Here is a 15435-nt window from a genome sequence, read left to right as displayed (position 1 = left end):
TGAAGGAAATGAGATTATTGAGGGAGTATTTTCACCTAAGAGGAGTCCTCAAGCAGTTTCCTTCTTTTATTTCTGATGTCAATATAAGGAAATAATAATGATGAAAAATTCTGAGTTTTCAACTGACCAGCACAATGGCTGTGTTTACACTGCAGTTTTTGATTAAGTAAGTGTCCACACCAAGCCATCAGCTATTACAGAGGTATAACATCCCAGAGGCACCTGTGAAGGCACCTGGAGAAGCAGCTGGGTTTGAGTGGTGTAGGATGTGCCAGAGCTCAGGGGCACACAGGGTGCCAGGCACAGAGGAGGGCTCAGCTACACCCTCACAGCAGCCACAGGCTCAGTGTGAGAACAGCAAAGATTTGCTGATTTGAGCTCCTGTGTGCCATGGACTGGCTCAGTTTTCTTCTGTAGGCTGAGCTTCCTTCACCATCCATCATAGTGTTAATGATTTCTCCCTAAGTCACGTCTTCCCAAATATATTTTACTCACCATCTGCATTAAATGTCCCTAAGCTGAAGGGGAATATTTTCAACCTCCTCTACTGTCTATATTTAGGGTTGCAATGAGGTACCTTATTTAGCATGAAATTCATTAATGCAGGCAGAGTTCAAATAAAATTAATGCTGCTCAAAGAAACAGGAGACTAACCCAGCTCAGAACTTAAGTCCACTAATGCCAGGGACTACTCATTAAAAGGAAAATGAGCAATGGCCTAGTTTTCCAGGACTGCTGCATCCTAGAAATCCTGAGTGCTGCAAGGGGGAATGAGTTGGGAAAGGGAGCTCTCTTCAAAGGGAATAGGATATCTCAGCCCCCCCTGCCCACTCTAACAACAAAGATAATCATTAGCTGGTATGTGCCTGTGCTGAAGGAGCAGACATGGCAGCCACTTTACCAGCAGAAAGACAGCCCTGAAGCACCCTGTTAGGTTAAAGCCAGTGAAAACATGACAAAAATCTCAAATTGTAGGGAAAAACCAGGTAAACACTGCTGCTCTGAGCACACTCAGCTCCAGCTGCTGCAAAGCTGCGCTTCCCCGCTACTGCAGCAACTCTGTATAGCCAAGGTAAGAGCCTTTCCTGGATCTATTTTAATTCTCCAACCCAACTATTCCTGTGAAAATAACCACCAGGACACTCATAACACAGAGGCAAAAGCATATACACAAGCAGAGCCTCTTCTAGATTGTGCAAGAGAGCTCATTTAAATGCCTTTCTCCAAAGTATTTTGTTCAAATACCTTCAAATTGTGTATGATATCAATCCTTTTGTTCTGGCTATCCTTGAAGTGTATCTGCACTCTCACTGGGAATTCTCCCCAGCCTCTCCTGGTCAGGTGAAATGGAGGTTCTCTGGAAACAAATGGTGGTTACATTTTTTGATGCAGAAGCAGTACACCTTTCACCTCCCTCCTTTTCAGAAAGCCAAAGATTGTTTTTCTAGCTGACAACTAAAGCTATCTTCAGGTCTGCTATTCACCACAGAGAGAGTGTAATCCCAGCAACGAGAATTTTATGGCTTTGGACAGCTGAAAACACACTTTAACTTTACACAAGGGGGACAAGGAAGAGAATGGTAAAACACTGCTGGATGAGACATGTGGGAAACAAGTGTGGTATTTTTAAAAAGAAGACAAAAAAAGGGCTGTGCTATGTCAGATGAAAAACACTTGGTTAAAAAAACTCAGGTCAGCTCACTGCAAGGTGAGCTTCCCATGCAGCATTTTGCAATCACTGCCTGCTGCTCCTTATCTAGTAGCAAAAAGGCACATGCTTCATATAACACCAACAGAACAACATAGGGACAACAAGGAAAAGTTAATCACTGTCATTCTCCAAGCTGAAAAAGAAGGATCTATAACATTTACTCTGTATTTCAGCTTGTTATTGCAAATGCAAATATGGTTTCTTCAAAAGAAAGAAAAACAAAGAGGTTTAAAGGCAATTTTTAGTCCAGAACATCAATGTTCACTACAATGAATGGGACTGTAACACCAGGAATCTATTAACCAGATGGGATTAAAACAGAAGATAACCAGCACTGACAACTGTGCTGAGAAAGGCACGAGAAGACAACAATCAAATGTAATTTGGTATGTTACAAAAGAAATACAACAAAGTTTGCTTTTGTCCTGCTCAGGGTTGTCTATGCTGAGCTATACCAACACTTCTTATCTCAGGTACATCTTCCTGGAGTTGCCTTTCAGTGGTTTAATTTTGCCAGAATTAAGTTGCCATTCTGCACTCCTCTCTCTAGGAGGCAGCTGAACATCCTGTGGAGAATAACTTCTTTGGAAAGACTCCAACTATTTCAAAGGCATCCTCCCTCAGCCTTGTCCAAGGAAGAAGGATGAGAGACTGACAGGGCACTTCCCTGTAGCAGTCAAGAGAGAACCTAACCCCCCCCAGGGTCACAGCTTGGAAAACAGGTGTGGGAGAACACAGGGAAGCTGCCCTCTTTATCTAGCACCAGCACTATTACACTGATGGGAAAGTCCTCAAAGCATCAGGCCAATGCCACTGATCTCACACCATGGAGAAATATTTTGGAGTGGGATATTCATGCCCAAACACACATGTGGGCAAATCAGCTTTTGGAGATTCCTCTTTCTTTTCCACACTGGAATAGATGGGTGGTAGAAAACACCTTGTTTTGCACCAGCAGCCTACCCTGAGCAGCAGACAGTGTTTATAACACATGAACAGCATGAAATGCAACAACTGAATGCTTTTTCTCAGAAGGAATTAAAAAAAAAAACAAAAACAAGCCAACAAACCTGTTTGGCACATTTGCTACATAAAAAACCTCATTTATTTTTACTACTATTTTGGTGTAAGCCAAGTTAAGCCAGAGGTTAAATACACACATGGAGTATTAAACCAGGAAAAGAAGTTGTTAATTTTCTAAGAAACTTGGCACTGTAAACCTGGCCAACATGGAGACTACAAGAGTGACTGGAATAATTCCTTATTACCTCACTTCTACCAGGTCATTAGGTTTGTAACTGGGGTGGAGGAAGAACCAAACTTTCTTGACAAAATGATTTATGCTGGGTTCTCTCCGAGAGCCTCGGACATACACCATCCATTTATGGGTTGACTGATCATTTTCTTCTCTCTTGTCAGGGGGAATGTACCTGGCAAAGAAATTAAATAACAAACACAAGATAAAAATCCCAAATGGACAAATACTGCAAAAAGTATTTCTGGAAAGATCAGGCAAAAAACACTGGGGATGTTAGAATGCCTCTGGGAATCTTGCCCCTGTACATTTCTGCTCATTTGTCCTTATTCTGACAGTTCATCCAGGAACACATACAGGTGCCATAATCTACTCCAGGTTTCTAACACATTTCCTCTGTTTTAAAACACAACTGTCATATGACATTCACCCATTTAAACATTTGGCTCTTAATTAAGAAGACTTAATTTTAACATTCTACCACTGTCAAATTCCTTATCCCGTCCTATTCTGAGCTATCAGGAAGCAAAACCACATCAGAACACAACATCAACAGCTCTGCTACCATAAGTACAAAAAAATACAATTCTTCTTATAATTTTTTATGCAACTTCAGTCAATACTTAGTTCTGGGTCCAGGCCTAGGTAGATTTTCAAGAAGCAATTCTGACTCTAAGTTTTGTCAGCAGTTGTCTGATATATTCTGTGCAAAAGACTGACTTGAGTAGAGCAAGGATGGAGAGTTAAAACCTGGAATTGTCCAATTTCCTAAAACTGATGCCTTTCTAGACTAATTTCCTTGAAGATCTAAAGTTATACATGTTTCCCTGTTTTCTTTTAAATACAAGTAGAAACTGTATAAAATAATTTATTTAGACTAGTCTGAACTTGCACGATTTTCCTCATTGTGGTTGGTGGTGCATTGTTCTCTTGGGGTTTTTCTTGTTTAAAAAACCCCCACCCTGTACCCATGGACACCCTGAATTAGCCAACTAATTCAACTAGCCAACATACTCAATTAGGACAAATTGCTTTTCCAGATTTTCTGGGGAAAACTTCTGACTTCTACCTGATCAAAAAAGGCTGAAAGACTTCCTGTGAGAGAAAGGCATCTTAAAACCTCTGTACACATATAAATTTATAAATAAAATAACTACTAAAACACCTGTTCCTTCCACAAAAAAATACTCGTGCTGAGACCAGAGGAGGGCTGCCTTGGGTACAGTGATTATTCAAGGGTAACAGCTCATATTGTGACAGCCTAGCAATTTCATTTGTCTCCTAATTGTAACTTTCTATTCAATTTAATCCTGAAATAAAGGACCATCCCTCAGGCTCTGGATACTAACTTGGAGACGTTGCCAACCACAATCGTTTTCTTCACATAAAGTCGTGAAGTTTCATCATTTGACAGTCCGGCATTTCGTTGTCCTGGTTTTTGAGAGCTTGAAACACCCGAGCTGTCCTGAGAGTAGGGGAAGAAAAAAAAGGCAAACAAAAACCCAAACATTCCTCTTAAACATCATTTTGTTTGGTGCTAGAAAAGTAAGGTGTTGTTAAAAAAAAAAAAAAAACAATCAAAAACCTGCATAAATGAAAGACCAACAAGGAATCATCCCTAAAAATACTTAAATTGCTCTCTAGGCACATTTAAGCAACTCAGGCATGTACCAATGCTATCCTCTCCGCATGGCTTCACTGAGCAGACATGGTGCAACATCCCATGGTGCTGAGCCACGGCTTCAGCCTGGGTTCTAAAAGCACTGCCCCTGTACCATCTGAAATAAAACCTGGCATGGCTAGAATGGCATTGTTATGGTCACCAGCCAGCAACAAAGCTCAGTCACCCATGAGAGGGGGCTGAAAATCTAAATCTTCCTCATTCCCAGCCTCTGCTGCTCTGAGTACTCTGGTGTTGCCTCACAGTGAAGAATGGAAGCTGGGTTTGAAACAGGAATTCAGCTCCAGCTGAGCAGGGAGAGCAGCCATAACCTGTCACTGCCAGCCAGGTAAACCCACACATCCAGGGCCATACCTCGGCACAATAAACCCAGCCACCCTGTAACATAACCCCAGCTATTAAACAGTGGCCAAGACTCCCAGTACAATGATCTGACCACCCACTATGCAAACACAAATAGAAGTGTTGTTAGCATGGAACTGAGAGGCTTTTCTACAACCCTGCTGGATGAAGTCTCTGGCTGGAGAGTGAAGGAGCACAGAGCAGCTCAGTGCGTGCACTCCACTGGGCACTCGCCAGAGGGTCAGCGTGGGAAGCACTGAGGAACCATTCCTCCTCTGCAGCAGGGATGCCTCAAAGTGGAATGAGGAGTCACAGAAGGCTGGGATGGCTCCTGCTCTTCATCACTCCCTCAGCCTCCTCTGCACTGGTCAATGATGTACCAATGTGCTCTCCCCAAGCAATACAACTGCTCCATCCATCTATGCCCCCAGCATAGAAACAAGTTCTGCTGGTCTGGTGGTTTAAAATATAGGTGGATCCACGTTCTGTAGGCTCATCTGCCTTCTGCTACAGACCCAAGGTAGAGTTCCAGCAAACTGCAGCCCTGCTACCAAGGGTGTCACACTGCTTAATGGAGGTGGAATCACTGCTCTTTCCGCCCTGTATTAAAGCAATTTATTCAGCTGCAGAATGCAGCCATATTCACTGAGATATAACCACCCCTGGCTGAACTCCTCTGGCAGGCCTGACCACTTAAAGGAACTGAAAGGAAACTGAAGAGTTTCACCTCATTTCACATTTCGCCTCCAGACACTGAGTGAGCCTCCCCAGTGGAGCCACCTGCAGCCAACAGGTGAAGCATTCGCGTGGCAGCAGTGCGCCACAAAGGGAGGGACTGAATCCAGGTCAAAAATAACCCCCCCAAAAAGCTTGTGGGAACACTGACAGAACATATTTTTATTTGGGTCAGACTGGCTCAGTTAAGCAAATGGTGGTAATGCACAACATCAAGCAGCACCATCAAGAGAAAAATAATTCTCTCCTGTACGGTCCTAAACTGTACACCCAGGCTCTACCAACTCACCAGGGTGAGCTAATCCTGTTACACTTTGCACTACAGCCTGCTGAGGAGGCCAAACCCCTCCAGTGGATCAACTGTTCTAAGCAATGCAGTCTCCATGGGCACTCAGGCAGCAGCATTACCTCCTGAAAACACCGCTGGGAATGACACACGTGGCTCTCCTGTGCAGAGCCATGGCTCTCCCCTCCTGACCTGACTTCCACCTGTACAGCAAAGCCCAAGCTCAGGTTGTGAAGCACCTCCTTCCCCTGAGGGTACAACCAAGAGGGTGGCAGAGCTGTGCTGACCCCACAGCTCTCCCTGGCCTGCTGAGCTCACTTTGGGCAGGACTGAGGTAAGAGGAGGTACCCACGTTACAGACACTTCAGTTAGCCTTACAGCAAAGCCAGGCTGAGGGAGTGGGAGCAAGCGGTTGGAGAGGGTAAGAAACACATCTTCAGCAAGGTGGGTGAAAACATGAAGAGCTCCTGGTGCCAGCACCGAGTCCTCAGAGCACACACCTCCAACAACTTGATCACCACTCGAGTTTTACTTTACCCGGCCAGCATTTCTGCTCTGTCTCTGGTCCAGGCTGTTTGTCAGCCGCTCGTCGGCGTCCAAGTTGCCATTGTCCTTGTCCAGGAGAAAGTCATTGTGCTGAGAGAGAGAGTCACTCTCAGAGTGGTTGGCAGAGGGAGTGTCTGAGCCCTGGTTAGCTGGAGACGATGATCTAGAGGGAGATTCCAAGAATTTCTTGATTGAAGGGTGATTAAGAATTGTTGTGTCGCACGACCTGGTCCCCTGCAACGAAGAGGTCAGGAAGATTTGGTCAGTATTTCCCCAGGAAGATCTGGTCACTGTTTCCCCACAGCCCAGATAAAAACAAAGCTGTGACAGAAACGAAAAAGTCAATGAATGAAGAAAAAGCAAATATTTAATCAGCTGCCCTGCAGGAAAAACAGATGCTGCAGAAGATAAAAGCTTAAAATGGTTCTACAGAAGCAGTACCCCAAACTGAATCTGTTCCTTCACACCTTTTGATCTCAGAAACCCATCAGGTTTTGGAAGGGAGAACTGCAGCCTACTCAGCTACCTAAAACATCCCTTTGAAAATAAGCTCTTCTCTTCCTGTGCAGACAGCTCCAGTCTCACCACACACAGGAAGGCCACAGCTGCCCAGCTCCTGCAGGCAAGCAGGGTAGGAAAGTGCATCAGGCTTTTCAGCTTTGATACTCATTGGCAGCCTTGTCAACACCTATGAGGCAAGCTACACCCTGTCTGCTCCCAAAGCTTAACAGGGGATAAGTAATAATGTGCTTAGGCATGCTGCAAACTTTCCTCAAAACAGACATCTTGGAGATAATCTTAGATCCTCCTAAACCTGCAAGGGGGAGGACAGGGCAGGCAAGTGTTTAAATCTCTCTTGTTTTTTTTCATTACCATGACAAGTGCCCCTCCTTTTCTCTTGCATTTGCTTTTTACCTCAGAAGTAGAAGGAAAACATCCATCAACACAAAACAAGCGTCCCCTGGCCACTTCTTGACCCAGGCACAAGATCTCCCTGTTACCTGGGTCTGAGGATGAACCAAGTCAGCAGGAACACCCTGTGCAGCAGCAGAGCACTGACAGCCTCCCTGCAGCTCCTGCAGCCACAGACTCACACCAGACTGGCACAGGCAGCACCAGCTCACAGAGACCTCTTCTTCCCTGCCCAAACCACCCCATCAGCCAAGCTGGTCACAAAGGAAAACAACTCAAGAAACTGACTTGGGATTTATTTGTTGCTTTGTTGGTTTTGTTACTGTTTTTGTTTGCTTTTTTCCCTTTGCAGTTTTATTTTTAATCCACATTAAATTCCCTGATTCAGGATTCTGCCAACATGACTGGGAGGGAGGCAGACACCAGCATCATTACAGAGCAGCAGAACTGCCCTTGAGAGGTGGTAGCAAGAGTGGAGTTATAAACACTGTCCCACCTTGGCCTCTAAAGGAGACCATTCCAGAACTTCCTTTCCAACTGTCCATTACATGCACAAGCAGAGCAGTTACCAACTCTCACTTACCAGCTTGGGAGATAGCCATTTATTAATAATATCATTAATACTATTATTAAGTTTAATAATAAAATAAAATTAAATACACTGATATTTATTAGTAATATTACAATAGCCATTTATTAATAATAGTATTTTTATTAATGGCTTATTATAGCTATTTATCCAAGGGCAGACAAACACACACACAACCTGTCCAAAAAAACCCAAAGCCCAAACCAAACCCACACCAAGAACATCTCCTTTTGTTTTATCTCCAGTCAAGTAAAATGACCAACATCTCATCCAATAATTTGTGGGAAAACGTAATAAAGCACAATAATGAGGAATCACAAGCCTCAAACTCAGCAGCATTGGGTTTGAGAATTGTTCATATTTATGAGAACAGGTCAGGAACTTGAAAATCATCTTCCCAGAAGTTCTGAATTAAAATACAAAGACTCCTCTTCTACCAGAAGCAGAAACAAGACAATCTTTCACTGCCTGGTCAAACATACATAAGCCACAACTAAAAACAGACAACAAAGAAAACTGAAATCCACAACAACTTAAAAAAAACCAAACTGATTTAATCTGTGTGTGAATTGGGACTTTTAGAAAAAAACTAAAAATGTAATCAAAGGTACATTGCTAGTTTTCTGAGTTTATGGCTAGATTAGCCATAAACTCCGAAAAAACGACTGGAAAACTAGATAAGGCACCAGTAAGTTTTGTGAATACCTCAAAACAATTACAAAATAAATTATTTCTGGAAAGTGTGAAAATCACCAGGGAGAAAAGCGAACACCCTGAATGAGGGTGTTCTTGAGAACAAAAAGAACAAGGAACAGCTCCTGCAGACACATGATGACAATGGATAAAGACTTACAAAGATTAGAACTTAGGTCACATTCTTCAGCTGCCTACAGAAAAATCAAAAGGGGCAGAGAGATCTCCAAGCCTCCCAAGGCTACCAACAACCTTTTCCAACTCCAGTTGCTCAACTCCAGTTCAGTGAGGGAAAAACAAGCTGAACCTTTTTGTTTTTACCTCACTCAAAATCCCCTGAAAAGCGCAACAGGAAAACCAGGAGTAGCATTAACATCAAGTGCTTGGAAGAGAAATTCTTATGGGACTAGAGTGAAAAATGTTTGCAGCACTCATCTACAGCTTCCAAAAATCACTGGAAATCAGATCAACTTGAATTGAAAAGATGGTAACAAAATGCCTACACTGGTAATGAACTACATGCCATTTGGGAGTCTGCACTAGTAATGAACACCCTGCAATTAGCAGTCATTAAGGGCAGAGTTCTCAGAACTGGGGTTTAACTAACAGGCTTTGAGGTTTTTTAATCTTGTGAATTTTTAATCACTCTGTGATATCTCCTTGATTTATCTCCTGCTTTACTGCTGCCACCAGTCTGTTCACCAACCCATTAACAGACTGACTGCCAGGGCAAAGGGAAGATGGTTTCACAGCATTGCCTGAGACTCAGGAAATCCTGAAATCTTTATTATTTTTCTTTTTTTCCTGAAGGGTCCCCAAACACATCTCTTGCCACTCTCCTCTTGTGAAATGAGAAAACATATTCCACACTTTTCAAGGCTTTGCACAGACAAACTGTGCAGTGTCTGAGAAACAAGACACTCTTGGGGAAAAACTGAGGATGAAAAAAAAATGCAGTGTCTTTCATAAACCAGAACCAGGGGCTGCTGAACAACTTCACAACTGCTTCTTGAAGACTCCTCTTTGCTGAGTACCTGAGGCCCAGCAGATGATTCAGAGGTCTCCTCTCCCATTGCCACCCCACCTGCAGTTTGCATTCAACTATTTCATTAAATCCCATCTTAACACCAAACATCAGCTGAACAGCCACTGAACTCCACACCTTCCTTTGTAAAGATTCCCTGAAGTCTTGTTATTACTAAAGCAGTTTTTACCTCTCCAGCTTTGAGGAGACCAGCAGAGGCATAATAGTTAGCCACAATGCAGGCACGCAGCTTGTCCATCATCCTCCTGGCTTCAATCAGGCGCTGCAGAAAGGAAACACAGAGCAATGGTAAGTACTGCAGCAATCCCCCACACCCCAAACACCAAGACCTTAGGTATTTGTAAGAACAAAACCTTTATACCTGATCTATAACTTCAATTTCATGTTCTTTACTCTTCATTTCAACGGCAAACTGTTCCTTTATAATGGTCTCGATCTTCTGCACAGTAACATCTCGAGCTGTACAAGGCCACAAATGGAAAATAAAGGAGGAAGTATTTACATTTCTGTTTCTGAGGATCTATTTGAATACAGAAAGGTCTGAAATCACTACAGAGTGAGAAGTGAAGGGATAATAAGTTCAGCACACACACGTACAGGGATGGATCATTTTCCTCAAAAAAAAAGTTATGTCTTAACAAAAACCACATGTATCTTTAAAATCTGGCTTATGTGGAGAACTACTTTTTCCTTTTTCGGTCTGAGATGATAAATAACAGAAAATGGGAAGAACAAGGCCAGTTTGTTTACTTCTCCCTCAGTAAAGCTGTAAACAGTAAAACTCCACGGTGCTGGCCCAGCACAATCAGTGCTGCGGTTGCGCCGGAGTGAGCTGGAACACCACGGACATTTTTCTGCTCTCCTTGGCCAGATCCACATCCAGGAAATTTACACCACTTCACGCAGCAAGAATAAAGCAAACTCATATTTATACAGCCCTGGCATGAAGAGCAGCCTGTTCTGGAGTGCCTACAAGCTGTTTATTACTCACAAAGGAAACTACATTATCAAAAGCTGGTCTACCTCTTACAAAATCCTCTTCCAGCACAGCAGTCAAAAAAATTTAGGCTTTCAGCAGGAGTTTACTGACCTTGGTGGGAAGTATGTTGTTTAGTATTTCAAACTGTGCAAATACCTTACAGCAAATTAGTGGCTAAGAATGGAATTGGCATATTATCATATTTTTCTAGGACATAAGAACTATTCTTTTTGCTCTACACCTACTGTAGACTTTAATACTGCCCTTCATTTAAGTCACCTCCATTACATCAAGGGGTTTCAAACAACTTCTCTTTTTAGAAAATTCTAAGTCAGAACGTGGCAAAACAGGAATTACACTTCTAGAAGCAAGCCTGGAAAATGTGCTCCAGCCTGTGTCAGTAATAGAGTGACCCCACTATAAAGCAGATCAGCAGAAGAGTCTGGTTTTCCCTGGAAAAATCTCACACTGTCTCTACATGAAATAGGAGGCAACAGCACCATGACTTTGGCTTGAGCTTTAGAGGAAGCATATATCTTCCTAAAAAGTACGTAACTATTTGAAGAGGTTTCTAATATCACCATAGAGAAGAGAAAGAAAAGCAAGTTAAAGCTTTGCTGGCATCTTCCAGACAGCACAGATAATTTCACTGTCTGGTACCTACAAGAGCAGTGAGGCAACTGATGCCTCTATATGCAACAGGAGTATCCTAAATATATTGCCTTCTTTCCACTTACAAATATATATATATATATATATACACAGACACACATATATACATATATATATATATATATATGTTTGTGTATATATATTTATATTTTAGGACCAGAAATAGTTCAAGCCTACATTAAAACACAATTATGGCTGAATCTGTATGAGTAAGGCAACATTAAAAACCAGAGGGATGTAATTTACCTCCAGCCATGAACACCATGATGAGGAAATTCTCATGTAAGGCTATAAACTTAAAATAAACCTAAACAGATTAAGGCATGAGAGGTATGGTTCAGAGAGGGACAATTGCATCTCTTTCCAAGGCTGATGCCATGCCACAGCAGCATCATGATGATTTAAGAACTTTAGGATTTGTGGTTATATTACAGAGGCTTTTAAGAACACTTTATATTCATTTTTTTCCCAGCTTAGTGTCAACCACAGTCCCTCATTAAGATCATGTTAGTGAAATTTGTGTACTTAAGGAATTCCAGTATTGAAAGCTGGAGATCTTCCATGAAAAGAAGAAGCCAATTTGGAGGACTCTCCTGAAAGCAAAGTTCACTTTGGCAAGGACAGTTTTCCAAGGCCCTGAGACTCTGCCTGCTCATCATCAAGACCTTCTGAAATGTTGCTTCAGAAGCAGACTAAAAGCCTGCCTGCAGTCCCTGGGACACGCCAGAACAGAGGGTGGTGACTCCTGGCAGCCAGGCAGGGCAGGCGGCTGGGAGTGGTGACACAGCCAGCTCCAGCACAGCTGCACAGGGCCTCCACTGGCAGGGTCCCTGCCCCACGTGGCAGACAGGACATGCCCAGCAACACATTTAACCCAGAGTTCAGCCTCCTCAGACTTGTCCAGCTGTACAGCATCCTCCAAAACATCACCCACGAAGCCATCCTCTGTCCCTCTCCAACTGGCAGCTCCAGCTCTATTCCTGGATCTTTTTCAGAGCCCACAGCCAGCCTCAGTTTTCTCACCTCCGTGTTTGTCAGCTCTTATCCCATCACGATCCTCTCTCACTAGCTGTGCTATGCCAAAAATCACTAGCCTACTCCCTGCCCCCGGGGCAAGCAGCTCTACTCTCATTTGCCCAGAGACTGCAACCTGTCCCAGGCACTCTGCCAACAGGCTGGTTCCCAAAGCAAGCATATCCAAGCCTGCCAAATGCAAACCTACTCATCCAGCTACTTGCTCCACCACACTTCTTTATCCACCTTTCCGTCAGTCGTGCTCCCCTTCCTCCTCTCTTGCATGTTTCAAAGCCCCTTCCTTCTCCCTAAATTATCCTTTCTACACTTCATCAAAGAAGCTCCTTTCTGCTTCATCTGCCAGCTCTTGCAAACATTTGTCATCTTCCAACAGCCAGCGCAGGTACTGCAGGGTTGTGCATCTCTTTCACCCTGCAGAGTCACAGATTGTTTTTCTCCTCCCCATGCTGCACTGTGACCTCTATCCCCCAAAATGTAAACAATCTAGCAATGTTTCCCAGAGCAGACTTCAGCCACAATAAAAATGCACAGCCTTCTTTAGAGGCTGGAGCACAACTCAGCACAGGAGGATGGACTATAAGTACTTCAGGAAGCAACAGGAACCAAAGTGTTGGGGCCGTGGAGAGCCTGTGCTCCATCTCCTATCATGCACCAAAGGCTGCATCCTCACACCTTACTTACGGTCCAGATAGCAGGTAGGGATGAGTCCACATAAGATACATCCTCATTTGGCTGCACAGAGGTATCACTATCTGCCTTGCTCAACATCTGCCCTTTACCCCTAACTCCAACCCCAGCCTTTTCCTGACCAGTTTACAGACAGCAAGCACGTCCCCAGAATTTCCAATTCCACAGCTCCTACCTGACTGCTCGGCTGCCTTGTGCCGCTTGTTGGGATGGGTGATGGTGATCTCCTCATAGTCGGGGTCCTTCTCTGCGATCACTCTCTTGATCCCAGACATGTTCTCTACTCCACTGAGAAGAAAAATAAAAACATTAATGTTTTCCAGTGACCTTCTGGCCAGGCTGTCTGTCCCCACGGGCAGGCCTGTGCTGCACCCCCCAAAAGAGCAGGGGCGTCACTACTGGGGGGGAGTGATCATCACACAGATTCACAGGTGAGAGCTGCTTCTGTTCTGCACAGCCCAGCTTCAAACGCCTGTGGCTCACCAGAGCCCGGGTGCCCATAGCCCCAGCGGAGCCGCAGTGGTGAAGCCCCTGTGCCCCCCCGGAAAAGGGCTGCCAAAGAGCCCCGTGAGCGATGCTCGGGATGCCACCCGTGCTCCGGCGTGCGACACCAGGTAAGCGGGACTCGCTGCACACCGGAGCCGGTGGGAGGGGGAATGCTGGGCGCCCCAGGTGCGCGGGGCCGGCGGACGGGCCCAGGTGCCTCGGCACCGGCCCGGGGGTCCCCGCTGCGGGGTCACACACCGGCTGTCCCTCGCCCAGATCCGCTCAACCCGAGCCACGACCCTGCCCGTGAGGGGGCAGCGAGTCCCCCCGAGGCGGGAGCACCGCGGGGCTCGACCCGCCGGCGTGAGGCGGCGCGGAGGCCGCCGCGGGGGGCGGTGTCGGCGGTGCCGGTGTCGGCGCCGCCCCGGGAGCGGAGGGCGGAGCGCTGCCCGCGGCCGGTCCCACGTGCGGCGCCGCCGCTCCCCTCCCCCGCCGCGCACACAAAGCCGCCGCCGCGGCCGCGCTCCTTCCCCGCGCTCCGCCCGCCCCGCCGCTCACCGCGCTCCGCCGCCCGGCCCGGCCCGGCCCCGCCGCCTGCACCGGCCGCCCCCGCCCGCCGCGCTGCCCGGGGCGCTCAGCGCCGGCCCCCGCCGGGCTGTCCCACCGCCGCCGCCGCCGCCATGAGCGCAGGGCCGAGCGCTGCCCGTCACGGCCGGGGCGGGCCCGCGCAGGCGGGCAGCGCTCGGGGGGCGGGGCGGCTGCGGGCAGGTGCCGCCTCACGGCCCGCAGCGGCCGGAGGGGCCGGGCACGGCGGGGGCAGGGGCCGCCTCAGGGCGGAGCGGCCGGGCCGGGCACGGCGGGGGCAGGGGCCGCCTCAGGGCGGAGCGGCCGGGCCGGGCACGGCGGGGGCAGGGGCCGCCTCAGGGCGGAGCGGCCGGGCCGGGCACGGCGGCGGGCGAGCAGAGGCTGCGGGCACGGGTGGCGCTCGCCCGCGGCAGCGGAGAAACCGAGATGGGCGACGCGGTCGGGTTCCTGTATGGAGAGACGAATGCAGTGATTTGATCCTGACTTGCTGCCTGGAACAACCTGTTTTAACGTGTGAAAAGATCTGAGGAAGACTTTAATGTGAAGATATTTCATGAAAGGATGATGGAGGTGCTGCAGTGTGTCCAGAGAACGGCAGCGGAGCTGGGGAAGGGGCAGCAGCACGAGTCCTGTGAGGAGCGGCTGAGGGAGCTGGGCTGTTTAACCTGGAGAAAAGGAGGCTCAGGGGGACCTTACCACTCTCTACGAGGTTGTAGCCAGGCGGGGGCCGGCCCTGCTCTCTGGGAACAAGGGGCAGGATGAGAGGACATCGCCTTAAGCCTCGCCAGGGGAGGGCCAGATTGGACATTAGGAAGAAATTCTATACAGAAAGGGTGATTGGCATTATAATGGGCTGCCCGGGGAGCCGGTGGAGTCCCTTCCATGGAGGTATTTAAGAAAAGACTGAATGTGGCACTTAGTGCTGTGATCTAGTTGTCAAGGTGATGTTCAGTCGTAGGCTGGAGTCGATCTCCGAGGTCTTTTCAGCCTAATGAATTCTGTGATTCTATGATTAGCAGAAGAAAACACCCAAGAGAAAGGAGTCCCGGGCTGATTGAAGTGCAGGACAGCAGGAGTGCACAGCATGGGCCAGGATATGAGCCCTGGCCTACCCTTAGATGGACTTCAAAAAAAAACCTTTCACCATACTTAGTGCTCATCATACTTCATACTCTCCAATCCGAGTTAAACCAGTA

The 15435-nt window shown here is 46.6% G+C and overlaps 1 protein-coding gene across 9 annotated transcripts in view; it reads right to left on the bottom strand.

The window, feature by feature from the left end:
* The window catches only part of YEATS2 (YEATS domain containing 2), a 47511-nt gene extending 33254 nt beyond the window's left edge, over positions 1 to 14257 (bottom strand). For 3 of the 9 annotated variants that reach the window (XR_004498665.1, XM_033516629.1, XM_033516630.1), the window contains exons 1-8: positions 14213 to 14257; positions 13344 to 13456; positions 10157 to 10254; positions 9965 to 10057; positions 6548 to 6790; positions 4316 to 4431; positions 2980 to 3141; positions 1246 to 1357 (exon numbers count right to left, since the gene is read on the bottom strand). Coding sequence is in view for 8 of the 9 variants with exons in the window: in XM_033516629.1 (XP_033372520.1) it covers positions 1246 to 1357; positions 2980 to 3141; positions 4316 to 4431; positions 6548 to 6790; positions 9965 to 10057; positions 10157 to 10254; positions 13344 to 13443 (924 nt within the window). In the remaining variant the exon portion in view is untranslated. Of the gene's footprint in view, positions 1 to 1245; positions 1358 to 2979; positions 3142 to 4315; positions 4432 to 6547; positions 6791 to 9964; positions 10058 to 10156; positions 10255 to 13343; positions 13457 to 13912; positions 14009 to 14212 lie in introns of those variants that run through there. The other 6 variants (XM_015637806.3, XM_015637809.3, XM_015637810.3 and 3 more) reach the window with 4 other exon arrangements.
* Positions 14258 to 15435: the final 1178 nt, after the last annotated feature.

Source organism: Parus major, chromosome 9, assembly GCF_001522545.3.
Source record: "Parus major isolate Abel chromosome 9, Parus_major1.1, whole genome shotgun sequence".
Lineage (NCBI taxonomy): Eukaryota > Metazoa > Chordata > Aves > Passeriformes > Paridae > Parus > Parus major.
This window is presented reverse-complemented; position numbering and strand designations above follow the sequence as displayed.